This window comes from Eublepharis macularius, chromosome 8 (genome assembly GCF_028583425.1).
Source record: "Eublepharis macularius isolate TG4126 chromosome 8, MPM_Emac_v1.0, whole genome shotgun sequence".
Classification (NCBI taxonomy): Eukaryota; Metazoa; Chordata; class Lepidosauria; order Squamata; family Eublepharidae; genus Eublepharis; species Eublepharis macularius.
The window spans coordinates 80,521,001-80,538,813 of NC_072797.1; the positions used below are offsets into that span (position 1 = coordinate 80,521,001).

A 17,813-nucleotide genomic window follows, 5' to 3' on the forward strand; every position below is an offset into this window, starting at 1 on the left:
CTGCTATAGTCCATTTAATGTGTCCGGACTTGAGTCCATTTTTTCTAAGAATGCCGTAGGGGGTATTACTTCAATCAGTGATCAGAGTCCATCTTTAAACAGGCTGCCTATTGTAAACATAATTGATCTGGATATTAAGGCTTCCCTTTGGTGAGAGTTAAGCTAAGTGCTTTGTCTGCCAGAGCACCACAGAGCACCCTATTGTGTCCATTTTCTGCAGCAATATATCTTAGCACAGCTGATGATGTCCATTTGTTACAAGACAACAGCTGTGTGGCTGGTCACTGAATGGAGCTGCTGTTTTCAGGTAGAGACAGCTGGTCTGTCACCAGGTATGAAATTGACAGGCTATTCAAATTCACAAAGGTGGTAAAGAGCCTCCAACCTCTTTCCTATGAGTTTGGCATTATTTCTAGGGGAAAAAATTAGTTTCATTCTTAAACAGTTTTAAGTAGAGAGCATGTAGATTGCAAAGTGTTGTATCAATTAGCAAAGAAAGACGGTCTTGAATGGTTTCAGGAAGGAGCATGTATTACACACTATATTACAAAATAGATCTCAAGTGTAATCAGGTTTTTTTTGAAGCTGCATTGTAATGAGCCATAAATTAAAGATTAAGGGTTTTCAGTATTTGCATATTTTGAGGACATTATGATGGTTATTTATCAGGATTATTTTCATTTCAGTCTGCCCCAAAACATTATTATAACCATATTCATTTAAAATTCCTATATGATTTGTAACTTTCCATAATACAGAGAGAGGAAAAATATTTAAGGAATGGAATTCAACTTTCTAAATTATATTATTAATCAATTGTAGGAGCAGTTTGGGGTGTGTGCTCCTATTTTCCCTCACCCCAAAATATGGGTTAAAAAAAGACTTCTGTGCACAATCCTTTTATGTATATCTATAATACTATTTTGCTGAATTGGCCTCTTGGTATCATGTTCAGCTCCAAATGTTTTATTCCTTTCATTCCTTTGTGGCAGCTGTCACCCAATGTCTGGAGAATGCTCCTGCAACTCGGGCTGGTCTGGACTCTACTGTAATGAGACATGTTCCCCAGGATTCTATGGTGAATCTTGTCAACAAATCTGCAGTTGCCAAAATGGTGCTGACTGTGATAGTGTTACTGGAAAATGTATCTGTGCTCCTGGATTTAAGGTAAAGAATTATGATCTTCATTGACTCTTTCAGCAATGTTATCAGCCCATTAGACACAAAGTAGCCTCCTTGTAATACTAATGAAGATGTAACCAGGTAAATTAATTAAGGAAACAGTTTTAAGGTTATAGCTAGAGATTAAATGGATCCATTAGAATCATATACCCAGTAGAATGGAAATTCCCAATAGAATTGCATACCCAGCAGGGAAGAATGGAAGACTTACAGTGAGGCATAAATATTGACTACGCTGGGAGAAAAACATGAGTAACAGCGAATGCAGTACTGATCTAGGGATTAAAATGATAGTGTTGTATCATACTCACTATTAATAAAAAGTTTTTTACCTTTTTATGCTTTTTTCTTGTTGAAAAGATCTGCTGAATTATTCTTTTTGTCATTGTTAGCGACTAGTTGTTTCTATTTAAATTAAACTTACGTGGTCCATTCCATTGCCTTAAATTTACTCTATTTGGGGAAGATGCAAAATGAATGAAGGGTATTCAACGGTACATGATTTCTCATAGTAATTGATGTAAAATAAATCTTAATATGATAATTTTGATGCAGATATTGTAGTTGACCTATATCCAGCATTTTATGCTATGGGAAAACATTAGTGACAGTTGTATGTTCAAGCTACTGTAGAAGCTAGCTAGGAATTTAGGAAAGAGGATATTTGTGTGGATGTACATTGTGAGCTAAGGACATCATTGACATTTGGATGTCTGTTGAAATGTAAGCCTAAAAGCACATTTTATTGAAAGCAATGAACATCCTCAACACTTGGATATAATGGAGTTAAAATTTTGTTTATAGGCACATTCCTAAGCAAGTATTAAATCCAAATATTGTTTTACACTAGCACAGTTCACTTCCACCAGTGAAAGAGAGGACTACTGAGCTCCCAAATATACTGTTCCTGGCAATACAGGGGACCCTCTGCAACAGTGTGAAAAGCAAAGCAGATAGAAGTCCCCCCTCTTCTCTTGGTGGAAAACAACCTTTGTATTCAAGCCTCTGTGGAAATTTGAGGCATATTGGGGGGGGGGAAAGCAAAAACTTCTATAGAAGTGAAAGGAAAGCTTAAATTCCTATTTATGCTATTTAATAACCTCCTTTTGACATTTCTGTAATTCCCAAATGAGAAAGATAACTCTAAGGAACTTCTTTCAGGAAAATCTTTAAAATTCCCACAACTCTATGGGATTTTCATACAAAACATGTTTCCTAATAGTGCATGAATCAATTATAGAAGAATCCTATGCATGTTTACTCAAAAGAAAACCCTACTGGGGCTTACTTCCAGGTAAGTATGCATAGGATTATGGTCTTAGATAGCTGTTCCATTTTAACAAATAAATAATTCATGTAGAATTTTCCTACAAATGAAAAAGCAAACAAGAAGACCAAACAGAATCATTGTTCTTCCCATGATTGTATAATTGTGCTTATTTTTACCCCCAATGTGTTTTAGGGTTCTGATTGTTCTATTCCGTGCCCTCTTGGAACATATGGAGTAAAATGTTCTTCCACATGCAGTTGCAAAAATGAGGCCATCTGCTCCCCAGTGGATGGTTCTTGTACCTGCAAAGTGGGTAAGAGAAATAATTTGTCTTATAGTATAGATGTGATGTTCCCCAAGGCCTCAGAGGAGGAGTGACGCTCTTACTTCAGTCAACTGTCCCATTATCTCATTGTCAGCCCACCTGTGCTAGCGTCGCCTGACTTTACTTCTCCGTGCCACCCTCACCTATGAGTCCCTTGTCTTGTGGCAGCTGTGGAGCAGGCCATCCTGGGCTGATGACCTGGCAGGCTAGATGCTAGGGAGGCGGGGCTTCGGGCAGGTGGGTGCTCCCTTAGTGGGCTGTTGCTGTCTGGTCCTGGTCAGCTGTGCCAGTGGCCTCATTTACCACTCTCAGCTCCCTAGGGTGTTCACATCCCTCTTGACCCTTGCTCTGGGTCTGAGGGTTTGGAGCCTTCTTCCAAGGATGCTTCTGCTAGCTGCCTTCTCCTGGCACTCCGTGCACTGGACACACTGCTGCTTCTGTGTCGGCTGCCACTTGTTCTTGCTTCTCACATGCTGCTCTCCTCACTCCTTCCGTTGTCACCCATCTCCTTGCCGGCTGGGCATCACGTTTTTAAAGTGCACGCCTCCTAGCTTCGGCCCAGCCCCCTGGCAGTGCACCAGGTGCCATGTCGTCACAATGGAGTTCATATGTACTTTAAAAAAAAAATCAGAATCGAGATTTACAGAGGCAAGGGAGAGTCATAGACTTGTCTAACATTAGTGTCTCCATACTATATTGGCTGATTCTATTTTTGGCAAAGTCATTTAAAAAGTCAGACAATCCTTCTAACTTTACATGCATGTCATCTCAGCTCTTTTAATTGAGTGAGTCTCAAAAACAAAAAACATGATCTTATTATACCACATGTATACAGGAATAGGACTGCCAAAAGGAAGCAGGAATAAAATGCAGCATCTATGGTGTCATCCTAAGCACACCCCATTGACTTCATTGGGCTTAGAAGAGTATAACTCTGCACAGAGTTGCACTGTTAATCATTTATCCCTAGGGAAATGGAATAATTTTTTATCTCATTTTAATGATCACTATATCCATTTAAAATTTTGTTGTGAAGTACATGATGGCGTGCTTCAGCCACACAATTTTTGTAACAAGCATCTGATTTTGTAGCTAGAAACTCAGAACAGGCATATGAGGCATATTCATCACAACATGTATGCTTTGAATGACTTACTGATTAGAGTGAGCACAGTTACTTTCTCCTTCTAGCTGTAATCAAAGTATAAAATTAGAAACACAGCATATGTCACTGTTGATTATCACAGGTGATTGCAAATCTCATTTTGTTAAACTTTAATATGAAGTATCTTCTATAGTATGGGCTGGATCCAAGGAGCTTTTCTGCTGGTGAAAAAGGAATCAGTGGTTCCCTTTAAATATAAAAAAAGACTATGCTGGGAATCATGATATCTGTATGGACAAAAGTTGTGGATTGTAGGTTGTTAATATTGGACCTCTCAGTCTAACCCCCAACCAACTATGTTGGTTGCAGCAGATCTAGGTTTAAATAGGTCTGTCCCCATCATGTTTAGCTTCATTCCAAATTTCTGCTCTTCATTCTTGTTTTACTCAACCTAAGAGTCAACACTGGCTAATTGTATTAATCAATTTTCCATGACCATTTCCTTCTCCCTAAAATGTTTAAGTCATATGTTAGCTCATTCTGTATATAAATAAGATTATCAAATAATCCAGAAGTAATGGCTTACCCTAGAATGTAAGTTGCATATTTTATCCTCCAATTTCTAAGGCTTTCATGTTTTAATATAGAAAGAGTTTGTGCTGAATTCAGGTTGTCAACTTCACTCACTTCAGGTTGCTACTAGGGGTGTGCAAGGAAAAAACTTTCGGCTTTCTTGTTTCGGGATTACCCGAAACAAGATTCTCTACCGTCATTAGCCGAAAGCCGAAACAAGAATCTCTTTCGGGATTCGGGATTCGGCATTATTTCGGCATTCTTTCGGGATTCTTTCGGGTTTTTTTGCTGGGAAAATGCCTCCGTCTTTCAGGACGCCTGGAGGAGGCATTTTCCCACCAAATAAGCCCAAAATTGGTGGGGACCTTCTTCTAACCCTTCTCTAACAACTACCCAAGTTTCAGACAGATTGGACTTTGGGGGGCCATGTTATGGCCCCCCAAAGCAGGTCCCCCCATCCTCCCCATAAGAAAGCAAAGGAGCAGCATATTGTTAGCATGCTGCTGCTGATCTCTCTTCATTATTTCCTATGGGGAAAAAATGAAGAGGCAGGCTTCCTTTGCCAGGGGTGGCATTTTGCATGCAAAATGCCCCCCAGCCCTCAGGGGCCCTTCTACCACCCCTCCTCCCACCCCCCACCAAGGCTCAGCCTGCTCCCACTTGGGGGGGCCATTTCATGGCCTCCCCAAGTAGGTGCTCTAATCTCTACCGCTGACAGCTGGGGGAGGCTTGTGTTGCCAGGGGTGGCATTTTGCATGCAAAATGCCCCCCAACCCTCTGGGGCCCTTCTCCCACCCCTCCTCCCACCCCCCACCAAGGCTCAGCCTGCTCCCACTTGGGGGGGCCATTTCATGGCCTCCCCAAGTAGGTGCTCTCAGCCCCTAAAGTCCACCCCTCACAGCCCCACACAAACCCAGTTCCCCCACCCCAGCTGCCACACACAGACCCAAATCCCCCCAGTAGCCCCTCACAGACCCAAATCCACCCCCACCTGCCCCACACCCACCATAACCCCAGGAACAGGCTGGCCTGCCCTCCCCTTTTGGGAACCCCTAAACTCTCTTTCCCAGGGCAGTTCTGCACAGACAAGGGGTGCCACAATGGTGGCAGTGCCAAATCGTCCCTGGGAAAGAGCACCTGCCCTGGCACACAGACAACCACCCCCCTGACCCCCCCACCACCCGCAGAGAAGGCTGGCCAGCCTGCCCCATTGTTCCCTATGCTGGGAACCAACCTCCCATCAAAGAAGGGAACACAGACACACAATCATTAAGTTTAAAAAACCTTTATTTTCTCATTTTCAAATTACAAGTGGTCAACAAATCACAACATATTACACTTATTGTCCCTCATAGCACAACACAACACAATTAACTACACATCAGAGAATCTTAAACACAATTTTTTTTTTGAAATGGACAAACAGTAAAGTTTTGAACATTACAACAGGTCACATAGTGAGCGGGCACAACAGGGCATGGAAACAGAAGATGATCATAATAACTACCAGCCTAATACAACTCTCCCTCCATAACATGACTTAATGGGGGGGAACCACAGCAACAAAATCCCCCCCCCCAACCCTCTGGGGCCCTTCTCCCACCCTTCCTCCCATCCCCCCACCAAGGCTCAGCCTGCTCCCACTTGGGGGGGCCATTTCATGGCCTCCCCAAGTGGGTGCTCTGCTCTCATCTCTACCACTGACAGCTGGGAGAGGCTTGTCTTGCCAGGGGTGGCATTTTGCATGCCAAATGCCACCCTCACCCTCAGGTGCCCTTCTCCCACCCTTCCCCCCACCCCCCACCACATGCATTCCTTGACAATCAAGAAATCTGGAGTTAAATATAATGTGCATGTAAGTCCCTCAAAGACAGAAGCAATATGGAGGTAATGACCCATTTGATTTCCACAACCTCAGACACAATTAGGGATCCGTTTCCCCTTGGTGGGGGATCCCCCACTCTCACCTATCACCCCGAAGGGGGAAAGTCAGTGAATGAGCCTTCAAGGTACGCTCCAGGGGCTGCTGCCGTGATGTCACTGATGTCATCTGGCTGCCCTGAGAGTATGCCTGTGCTTTGCAGTGGGCTGATTTGGGCCCTACAGGCCAAAGCAGGATCCCTTGTGGCCCAAATCTGCCTGCTGTGAATTGTGCGTGCTCCCCAGCCTTGTGTGATGATCACATCACCTCCTAGAACAGACATCATCATGCCAGAGCATTGCCATTAAATGATCATGCGTGTGTGAACAGACCCTAAGTATCCTGTAGGCTTCAGTGATGGTATAGTAATGTTTTCACTCACATTATAGAGAGAGAGAGAGACAGAGAAGGGGGGGAGGCACTGAAGCTAGATTATTTCTTCTATTTTACTGTCCCCTTCCAAAGCCAGGGTGGCATTGGCACAATGCCCCCCTCCCCCCGGCCAGAGCCTTAGTACCAGTATGCATTGACAGGCCCATGCATCATAGTCCTTTTTGAGACCCAGCCAAGTTGTGCCTTTTGGAGAAAAATGTTCAAGTTGCTGGTGGGGGTATGAACAATTTTTAGATATCCACTGTAGTGCAATGGCTAGAGAGTTGGTCTAGAATCTGGCAGACTCTGATTCTGTGCCTTGTAGGCTTGATGGATGTTCTTGGCTCAGCCTAAGTAAACAATTGTGTTGTGTTTTCCAGAGGCAGTCTACGTGATTTTGGGGCCCTGGACAAATGTTCTGGACGGGGCCCCAGAACCAGTGCCGCCCCACCACTGGCTCCTTGCCAAGGCCAAGCAATTTGGTCACCTAGGCCCCAGATAGAGTGGGCAGGAGTGCGTTGTTTCCTTCCTCCCCCCCCTCCACCCCCTCCAACAACTAAGAAGGCCATCGGTGGAGTCACTCCAATGTGAGGCATGGAGCAGCTGTCTATTGTTAGCCTGGTTGTGATGAGGGTGAAACAAATCAAGGGAGAACAGCAATGTGTAAACCACTCTAGGTTCCCATGGGGGAGAAAACCGGGGCATAAGATAAACCTTTAATTTGGTGGGGAGGGGGTATATACATTTTATGTGTATGTGTCTGTATGTTTTATGCATTCAAATCACTTGTGGTGTACTTTAGAATTATATTGAGCTCCACAGTATCCCAAAAACCTTGTCCATGTATTGCAAACCGAAGTCAATCTACCACATCTAGGGTATTCTTCTTTTCCCTACTGCCTTCAATTTTTCTTAGCATTATTGTCTTTTCTAGTGAACCTTGTCTTCTCATGATGTGACATAAGCACTATCATCAATTGATATCTTCAAGGGAGAAAGCAGGCCTGATTTGGTCTGGATGCCACTTACATGTCTTTTTCGGAGTCCATGGTACATGTAAATTGAAACTTTCTTCCCACTTCACAGTGTGAATGCTTTTTCCTCCTATGAGCTTTGTCTAAATTTTACTGTACTGATACTGCTCATTTGGCCAAAAGGCCTGCCCTTGATCAATGCCACATTAAATACTTCATAATAAAAAAATGTTTTTAGAACCATTTAAAAGTGTCCTTAAGTGCCATACGCTGATTTAAAAAAACATAAGCTAAATGTTTGGGAACACAACCAGATATGTGAATGACTGAAATGCAGCCCAATCCCACTGCTACTTAAAATCCATTTTTGATGGAGGTCTGGATTGTCTTACATTGGTGTCATTGGGCTTGGAATCAGGAACCTGGAAGCGTTCCATGGGGGCTACAACTTTCATGCCAAGGCTAAGAGGGTGGGAACAGGATCTCTCTGGGGTGGCAAACTCTGGCCTTGGAAGTTACTGGCAATTTGGGGGTGGGACTTGTGGAAAGGAAAATCTGAGTAGGGATCTCCCCCAGAATCCATGGTCCGCATTTGCCCTCTAAAGAGATTGCCCTTGGAAGCAGCCAGTTTCTCTGTAGGGAACTACTCTCTCTAACCTGAACTCAAGCCCAACCAGGAGTTTGGCAGCCCTAGGAAAATTTCAGAAAAAGATGGCAAAGGAGGGCCAGCAACTGATAGAGGCATGGAAGCCCACACCAGGACAGTAGCAGGGGCCTACTTGGGCACAAGGGACAACCAGTGCTCTCATCCCCCATAGTCCACTCCTTACAGCCCCACACAAACCCAGTTCCCCCACCCCAGCTGCCACACACAGACCCAAATCCTCCACTCAGCCCCTCTCAGAACCAAAACCACCCTCAGCTGCCCCACACCCAGTACCCCAGGAACAGGCTGGCCAGCCTGCCCCATTGTTCCCTATGCTGGGAACCAACCTCCCATCAAAGAAGGGAACACAGACACACAATCATTAAGTTTAAAAAACCTTTATTTTCTCATTTTCAAATTACAAGTGGTCAACAAATCACAACATATTACACTTATTGTCCCTCATAGCACAACACAACACAATTAACTACACATCAGAGAATCTTAAACACAATTTTTCTTTTGAAATGGACAAACAGTAAAGTTTTGAACATTACAGCAGGTTACATAGTGAGCGGGCACAACAGGGCATGGAAACAGAAGATGATCATAACGACCAGCCTAATACAACTCTCCCTCCATAACATGACTAAATGGGTGGGGGAACCACTGCAACAGGGTCCAGCAGAACCTATGTCATTTCCTGTGGCTGTGCTTTCAGTTCAGACACACAAAGCTGAACTGGGCACTTCCAAGGCACTGGACAATGGTATTTCTGGAGCAGTTCTGCAGAGGTCTCCCCCCACCCCCACACCAGCCTCAGAATTTACCTGGGAACATCTGTGAGAGATCATCATTGGCCGGTGCCCATCCACCACTCTACCCGCATCCCCCAACCATGCAAACCCAACATTAACATCAAATTTTTTTTTTTTTAAACATGAACATTCAATCAACTTTTAAAAAACATAATCACAACATTTTTTTTTGGTTTTTTTTCCTTTTTTTTACATGAACAGAACATCAACTTTTAAAAAACATAATCACAACATTTTTTTGGGTTTTTTTTTTTCATGAACATTCAATCAACTTTTAAAAAACATAATCACAACATTTTTTTTTGGTTTTTTTTCCTTTTTTTTACATGAACAGAACATCAACTTTTAAAAAACATAATCACAACATTTTTTTTTGGTTTTTTTTCCTTTTTTTTACATGAACGGAACATCAACTTTCAAAAAACAGTACAACAATTCTTCTACAATTTTTTTTTACAAGGAGTTCATCTGATAAAAACACCTAAGCAATCCCTATCTAACCTGTTTCTCCCTCCAGTAGCAATCCATGTTTCTGGGGCATTATTTCTCATAATAAATTTGGTCCCACAGGGTATGTCTCAGTGATGGGAGATGTTTTGAATACCCTGGGGGGGGGGCTTTCAAATTGCTGGGTGTTTTCCCTTTGCCACTGGTTCCTAACCACCCTCCCTCTACTGGCCGGTTTTAACTGTATATACAGGGTTTTATACAGGGGAGAGCGCGATTCCAAAGGATTGGACTCATAGAGGATGCAGGCCACAAGTTGGGCTCACCTCAGTCACTCTGGAAGTCCAGTCCTGAGAAATCGAAGAGGCGAGAGTTGACCTTCAGGAAGGTCAACTGCTCGACTCTCCATGGGAGAAGGCGAGTGCGATGTGGGCCGACAATGTCGCCCGCATGTGAAAAGACGCGCTCGCTCTCCACGCTCGTCGGAGGGCATGAGAGCAGCCGCTGCGCCTCGAGGGAGAGGTCCGGCCAGACCGACTCCTTCCTGGCCCAGTAGCTGAGCGGATCGGTGGAGAGCGACTCGCAGGGCTCCGCGAGGTAGTCCCTGACCATCGCCTCCGCCGGATCCTCTCTCACGGTCCTCACGACCCCAGAGGGGACGAGGGCCCACCGGAGCATCTCCATCTCCATCGGCACTCTGGTGGTGGCCTCGGGGGGGGCCTGCGCAGAGGGGGCGTCAGAGGGACCCGCACGGCAGGGCCCCTCTTGCGTCCCCCCTGTCGACAGGCGTCCCCTCTTGGCCTGCCTGCGCCTCACCCAAGAGCAGAGCCCGTCTCTGGCTTGGGTGAGGTTCCCGTCCCGCTCGGCGAAAGTGCCCTTTATGCGCGGGTCACACATGGTCGCCAACATGTATGACTCTTCCTTAGTGAGAGGAGTTAGCCTGGCAGCTATGCCCTGCTGCAGCCTTCTCACTAATGCGCGCACCGCTGGAACAAGGTCAGCACGGGGCGCGACCCGGTCTGCAAGGGTGGCCAGATTCCTCTGGAGCGTGTGCACCAGGGGAATGACCAGACCGAGGGTCGCCGTGTCTGACGAGACCGCCACAGTGAAGTCCTTGAAGGGCTTCAGGACCTCCACTGTCTGGGTGATGGTGAGCCAATCCTCCCGGTTGAACTCACCCACCTGACTCGCACCGCGGTGCTCGGAGAGCCACGCGTGGAGTGCGGCCTGCTGCTCCACCAAGCGCTCAAGCATGGCGCAGGTGGAGTTCCAGCGAGTGCTGACGTCAGTGATCAGAGCGTGCTCTGGCACACCTGTCCTGACCTGTGTCTGGCGCAGTTCGTGCGTGGCCTTCACGCTGCGCGAGAAGTGACCCGTGAGCCTCCGACATTTCTGGACAAGTAACTGGAGTTCACGGGTCCGGGTATCCACGGGTTCCTTCGAGGAGCCCAACCCCAGCGCATCTCTCACCACTAGGTGAAGCTTGTGAGCGGCACAGTAGACGCTCTCTCGGCTCACTAGATGCGCCGCTGCCCTCATGTTCTTGCCACCGTCCGTCACCATGCATCCCACGGTGGCGGGTCCCTGGCCTATCCACTCGTCCAACTGTCTCCTTAAGGTGGCAGCGATGTTCTCCGCCGTGTGGGACACGTCGAGCACCTCGGCGTGAAGCAAGGCCTTGCAGTAGCCGGCCTGGCGGTCTCGCATCCTTCCCTGTCTAGCTGTGCTAGGCACCTCCCCCCGGCCCCCACCCAGAACCGACTCGGGTTCCCACCAGTGAGCAGTAAGCGAGAGGTACGCTTGCTGCACACTTGGGCAGGTCCAGATGTCCGATGTGAAGTGCACAGTTCTCCCGGCAACCCGGGACAGCTGTGCCTTCACATGATCCCTGGCAGCCCTGTAAAACGAGGGCACCACCGATCTGCTCAACGACGTGCGAGCAGGGACGGCGTACCAGGGAAAGCAATCTTGGAGCAGCCCTGAGAAGCCGAAGTCTTCAACTACGGAATACGGTTGCCCATCCACTGCTATCATGTTGACGATGTGGCGCGTGATGCGCCTGCTCGCCCTCCGGATCCCCTCTCTGGGCACACTAGCGCCCTGCATACCAAGCATCTCCGGGAGAGAGGCTTGGCGTCCCTTTCCTGCAGGTACCCTTGGGGGGAGAGCACCAGAGGAGCCTGCCTCCTTCTGGCTAGCTGGCGGCCGTGCGGCGCCACTCGAACCCTCCTCCCGAAGAAGCACCGCCTGGTGGTGCCTCTTCATATGGTACCTCATCCCAGACGTGGAGAGATGCCACACATCTTTGCCACGGCTGACGCGCTGCCTACAATGCAGGCACAGGGCTGCTCGGGGATCCTCCGTTGTCTGGAAGTGCTTCCAGATTTCGGAGGAAAAGGGCATCCCACGCTTCCCAGGAGAAGCGCGTTCGGGACCACCCTGCGGCACCTCCTGTGAGGTGCTCTGGCCGGACACACCGTGTCCCACTCTCGGCCGGGCAGGTGGGGATGGACGAGGCTGAAGGGGCAGAGATGTGGGCTCTTCCACCACAGTCTCTGCCTCTTCCTCCCGCGTCCTCTCCTCCTGCACAGCCGCGAGAGGCCTGCTGCTGGCCTCAGAGGAAACTGGGGTGGACCGCCCCAGGGGGGGTCTCACGGGCAGTTCCTCCAACATCCTCCGGGTTCCTGGGGTGAGCGGGAGCGCAGGGAAAGTCATGTGCTCCGCGCCCATCCCAGGAGACACCACATGCTGCCCCTCCTCCAGCAGCTGGCTCGCAACCACTGGAGGAGGAGGAGCCTCAGCAGCAGGCCCCTGCCCAGTGCCAGCCCCTGCCTCACGCACCCGGGTTGGGGGTGGCCCTCCAGCAGCTGCCTCAGGAAAGAGAGTCTTGCGAACCCTCTTCCTGTCACCAGAAGCCAGGCTGGTGAACGGCAGCAGCGCAGGGGAGGGCCTCCTCCGCTCAGATGGAGGGGCTGCCGCAGCAGTCCCCCTCCCCCTCCCCTCCTCCCCTCTAGATTTCTCCCTAGCCTTTCCCCCGGGGCCCCTCTCTGCTTTCCTCTCTGACATACTTTCCCCTCCCAAATTCAACCCTAACTAATCAGAAAAGATTTAGAAAACAAAGGTCAACTTTGTTTTCAAGACCTAACTAACCTGCTATAAATCTGTGTTTCTAGTGGCTCTGTGACTTGGAGATGAACAATCAAGTGCCTTTTTAAGCAACCCTATTTATGTCAGGGAACCTGAGCCTGCCAATCAGCTGAATTCCTCTGGAATTGAGCTGGCCCTAAACCCCAATAACAGGTGACAAAGCCTTAAACACTCACACACTAGTATGCCCGGGCCGGCCTGGCACCACCACGGGTGCCAGAGATGGGCAGTGGAACCCTAGTTATGGGGGCACTAATGGGAAGCCTATTGACAGCTATTACAAATTTTTATATATATATATATATATATATAGAATTCAAACCTAACACTCACTCACTAATGCTTTCCCTGCTGAGTCCCTATTTAGTTTTTTAAAAAAAACTAGGCTCGGTTTCCCTAATAATTATGTTGAGGGCAATTATCCACTGATCACCTACCAACTGGCCTACCTACCTAAGAGACACTATTTAGCGGGACCGATGTATCTGTGGTATGTCGGTGTGGGGTGTGGATGTGGTGTTTTGAAGATGAGCCTCCCCCCTCCCAAGCTAGCAAGAACCCACCCCCAAGGCCACCCAAATGTGAACCCGGACTCGCTCACAGTAACACCAGTCCTGCAGTCCAGCGATGTTCAGGCGGTCTTGCAGCTGGTCCTCCTCTCCTCCACGATGCTGTCAAGAAAATTGGAAATGTTAGCAGAGTCAACACCACACGCCGCACACGCAACCCCAAAATTCAAGGCCCCGTTGCACAAGCCAAGTCAGCCCCCCCCCCTTAAAGGCTAGGGCCAACCAGCAGCAAAACAAAACACATCCACCCAGCAGAGCTTCTGGCCTGTGCAGGCCAGAAGCTGGCACACTCATTTTTTAGTCCTGTGAAACAGCAGTTCATGCCCACCCCACACTCAAACTTGAAAAATGAAACATGAAAGAAAGCAGGCACTGCGATCAATGCTGGCCCCCCTAACCCCCAAACAATATCCTCTTGCCCAACCAGAAAATGCCCCCCCCCGGCCCAAGCCATAAAGACAGAGCCAAAGCATATGCTCGCAGGTAGGCACAGCAGCAGACATAAGCTCAAAAACCAAATTTAACAACAACCCTACCAGTCCACCAGTGCAGATGTCCAGCAATGTTGACCCTCCACGCAGAGATCTGCAGGCCGATGTCCACCAAGTGCAGTCCAGTCCAGAAGAGGTCCACCAACGATAAACAACCTGAATGTGAAGCAAAACAGTGAGTGCCAGGCCAGCAAACGGGAAGGGTTACCAAAGCCGGAGCAGCAGGCCTGTGTGTGGGCCGAAGGCTGGCACAGTTGATCAGGACGGAGCCTGTTGGGAATCCTTGCAAGCAGGGGACCAGACACAGAAAGGCAAGCCACACCATTCCAGATTGTGGAGCACAACTGTGAGTGCCAGGCCAGCAACCAAAAAGGGTTACCTTGGCCAAAGCAGCATACCTGTGTGTGGCCCACAGGCTGGCACAGTTGATCAGGACGGAGCCTGTTGGGAATCCTTGCAAGCAGGGGACCAGACACAGAAAGGCAAGCCACACCATTCCAGATTGTGAAGCACAACTGTGAGAGCCAGCCAGAAGAAAGGCTTCTGGCCTGTGTAGGCCCAAAGCTGGCACACTCTTGTTTTAATCTTAAAACAGTGGATCAAGCTTAAAGAAGGCAAGCACAACAACCAATGCTGAACCCCCCCCCCCCACCATCAAACATTGTCTGCCCAACCTGTCCCCCAGGCCATACCTGTGTGTGGCCCACAGGCTGGCACAGTTGATCAGGACGGAGCCTGTTGGGAATCCTTGCAAGCAGGGGACCAGACACAGAAAAGCAAGCCACACCATTCCAGATTGTGAAGCACAACTGTGAGAGCCAGCCAGAAGAAAGGCTTCTGGCCTGTGTAGGCCCAAAGCTGGCACACTCTGGTTTTAATCTTAAAACAGTGGATCAAGCTTAAAGACGGCAAGCACAACAACCAATGCTGAACCCCCCCCCCCCCCCACCATCAAACATTGTCTGCCCAACCTGTCCCCCAGGCCATACCTGTGTGTGGCCCACAGGCTGGCACAGTTGATCAGGACGGAGCCTGTTGGGAATCCTTGCAAGCAGGGGACCAGACACAGAAAGGCAAGCCACACCATTCCAGATTGTGGAGCACAACTGTGAGTGCCAGGCCAGCAACCAAAAAGGGTTACCTTGGCCAAAGCAGCATACCTGTGTGTGGCCCACAGGCTGGCACAGTTGATCAGGACGGAGCCTGTTGGGAATCCTTGCAAGCAGGGGACCAGACACAGAAAGGCAAGCCACACCATTCCAGATCGTGAAGCACAACTGTGAGAGCCAGCCAGAAGAAAGGCTTCTGGCCTGTGTAGGCCCAAAGCTGGCACACTCTTGTTTTAATCTTAAAACAGTGGATCAAGCTTAAAGAAGGCAAGCACAACAACCAATGCTGAACCCCCCCCCCCACCATCAAACATTGTCTGCCCAACCTGTCCCCCAGGCCATACCTGTGTGTGGCCCACAGGCTGGCACAGTTGATCAGGACGGAGCCTGTTGGGAATCCTTGCAAGCAGGGGACCAGACACAGAAAGGCAAGCCACACCATTCCAGATCGTGAAGCACAACTGTGAGAGCCAGCCAGAAGAAAGGCTTCTGGCCTGTGTAGGCCCAAAGCTGGCACACTCTTGTTTTAATCTTAAAACAGTGGATCAAGCTTAAAGAAGGCAAGCACAACAACCAATGCTGAACCCCCCCCCCCCACCATCAAACATTGTCTGCCCAACCTGTCCCCCAGGCCATACCTGTGTGTGGCCCACAGGCTGGCACAGTTGATCAGGACGGAGCCTGTTGGGAATCCTTGCAAGCAGGGGACCAGACACAGAAAGGCAAGCCACACCATTCCAGATTGTGAAGCACAACTGTGAGAGCCAGCCAGAAGAAAGGCTTCTGGCCTGTGTAGGCCCAAAGCTGGCACACTCTTGTTTTAATCTTAAAACAGTGGATCAAGCTTAAAGAAGGCAAGCACAACAACCAATGCTGAACCCCCCCCCCCCACCATCAAACATTGTCTGCCCAACCTGTCCCCCAGGCCATACCTGTGTGTGGCCCACAGGCTGGCACAGTTGATCAGGACGGAGCCTGTTGGGAATCCTTGCAAGCAGGGGACCAGACACAGAAAAGCAAGCCACACCATTCCAGATTGTGAAGCACAACTGTGAGAGCCAGCCAGAAGAAAGGCTTCTGGCCTGTGTAGGCCCAAAGCTGGCACACTCTTGTTTTAATCTTAAAACAGTGGATCAAGCTTAAAGAAGGCAAGCACAACAACCAATGCTGAACCCCCCCCCCCCACCATCAAACATTGTCTGCCCAACCTGTCCCCCAGGCCATACCTGTGTGTGGCCCACAGGCTGGCACAGTTGATCAGGACGGAGCCTGTTGGGAATCCTTGCAAGCAGGGGACCAGACACAGAAAAGCAAGCCACACCATTCCAGATTGTGAAGCACAACTGTGAGAGCCAGCCAGAAGAAAGGCTTCTGGCCTGTGTAGGCCCAAAGCTGGCACACTCTTGTTTTAATCTTAAAACAGTGGATCAAGCTTAAAGAAGGCAAGCACAACAACCAATGCTGAACCCCCCCCCCCCCCACCATCAAACATTGTCTGCCCAACCTGTCCCCCAGGCCATACCTGTGTGTGGCCCACAGGCTGGCACAGTTGATCAGGACGGAGCCTGTTGGGAATCCTTGCAAGCAGGGGACCAGACACAGAAAAGCAAGCCACACCATTCCAGATTGTGGAGCACAACTGTGAGAGCCAGCCAGAAGAAAGGCTTCTGGCCTGTGTAGGCCCAAAGCTGGCACACTCTTGTTTTAATCTTAAAACAGTGGATCAAGCTTTAAGAAGGCAAGCACAACAACCAATGCTGAAACCCCCACCCCACCATCAAACATTGTCTGCCCAACCTGTCCCCCAGGCCATGCCAAGAATAAACTGCAACACCTTTTTGCAGAGGCAGGCCACAGCAGCACATTGCCCAGCATCAAAAAAATTTACAAAAATTTTAAAAAGGCCTACCAGGTGTCCTCTCAGGATGTCCAGCACAGTTGATCCTCCAGGCAGATGTCCTCCAGGCTCCAGGTGCAGTCTCTCTTCTTCTCCTCTCTCGGTCACAGCTCAGCAGCAGCAGCAACAGAAGTGTTCCAGACAGTCTTGCTCCAAATTTAAATCCCCTGCTGCATCCTCAGCCAAAGATTTAAATCTATTGGCTGGCATGAGAATGCAGCAGTGGGATTGGTGACTCCTAAAGTCCCCAGTCCCCTGCCTTTCCCCACCCACACTCCAAGAGCCACCCTCCTCCTGCTCCCCCTCCCCTACCTGTTAGTTTTGGCGGGAATCTCTGCTGCTTTGCAAATGCAAAGTGCAATGCAATGCTTGCACCTTGCATTTGCAAGGCAAAGCAGGATTCCCTATCCTCCTTTGCAAGAGGGGTGGGGGGTGACAGAAGGAGTGAGTGATTCACTCCTTCTCCCCCCCTCCCCTCTGCTAAGAGCCTGCAGGAAGCCTTTGCTTCCAGCAGGATTTTGCTAGCCGCTTGCTAAGGCAAACGGCTAGCAAAATCAAAATGGCGATTCTCGAATGCCGAAAGAATGCCGAAAGAATCCCGAAACGTTTCGGGTTTTTCTTTCGGCAATCCCGAAACGTTTCGGCATTCCCCGAAACGTTTCGGGATTCTTGAAGAATGCCGAAACACTTTTGTTTCGGCATTCTTTCGGCATTCTGAATGCCGAAACGCACATCCCTAGTTGCTACCTTAACTAAGAGACAATATCAAAAAGAGTCCAGTAGCACCTTTAAGACTAACCAATTTTATTGTAGCATAAGCTTTCGAGAATCACAGTTCTCTTCATCAGATGCATGGAGGGCAAAAAGAAACTGGTCCGATATAGAGGAGGAGAGGGGAGGGCAGAGTAGATGCAAACAGCTCCTTCTGATATGGAGATCATTTTGCTTCTGTTGAGGAAATCAGTTA

The 17,813-nt window shown here is 48.8% G+C and overlaps 1 protein-coding gene across 1 annotated transcript in view; it reads left to right on the top strand.

Annotated features, from left to right (window-relative positions):
- Positions 1-17,813, top strand: part of MEGF10 (multiple EGF like domains 10) — a 222,265-nt gene that overhangs the window by 153,738 nt on the left and 50,714 nt on the right. The window contains exons 10-11 of the mRNA XM_054987352.1: positions 993-1,167; positions 2,645-2,765. Of these exons, the coding sequence (XP_054843327.1) occupies positions 993-1,167; positions 2,645-2,765 (296 nt within the window). The remainder of the gene's footprint in view (positions 1-992; positions 1,168-2,644; positions 2,766-17,813) is intronic.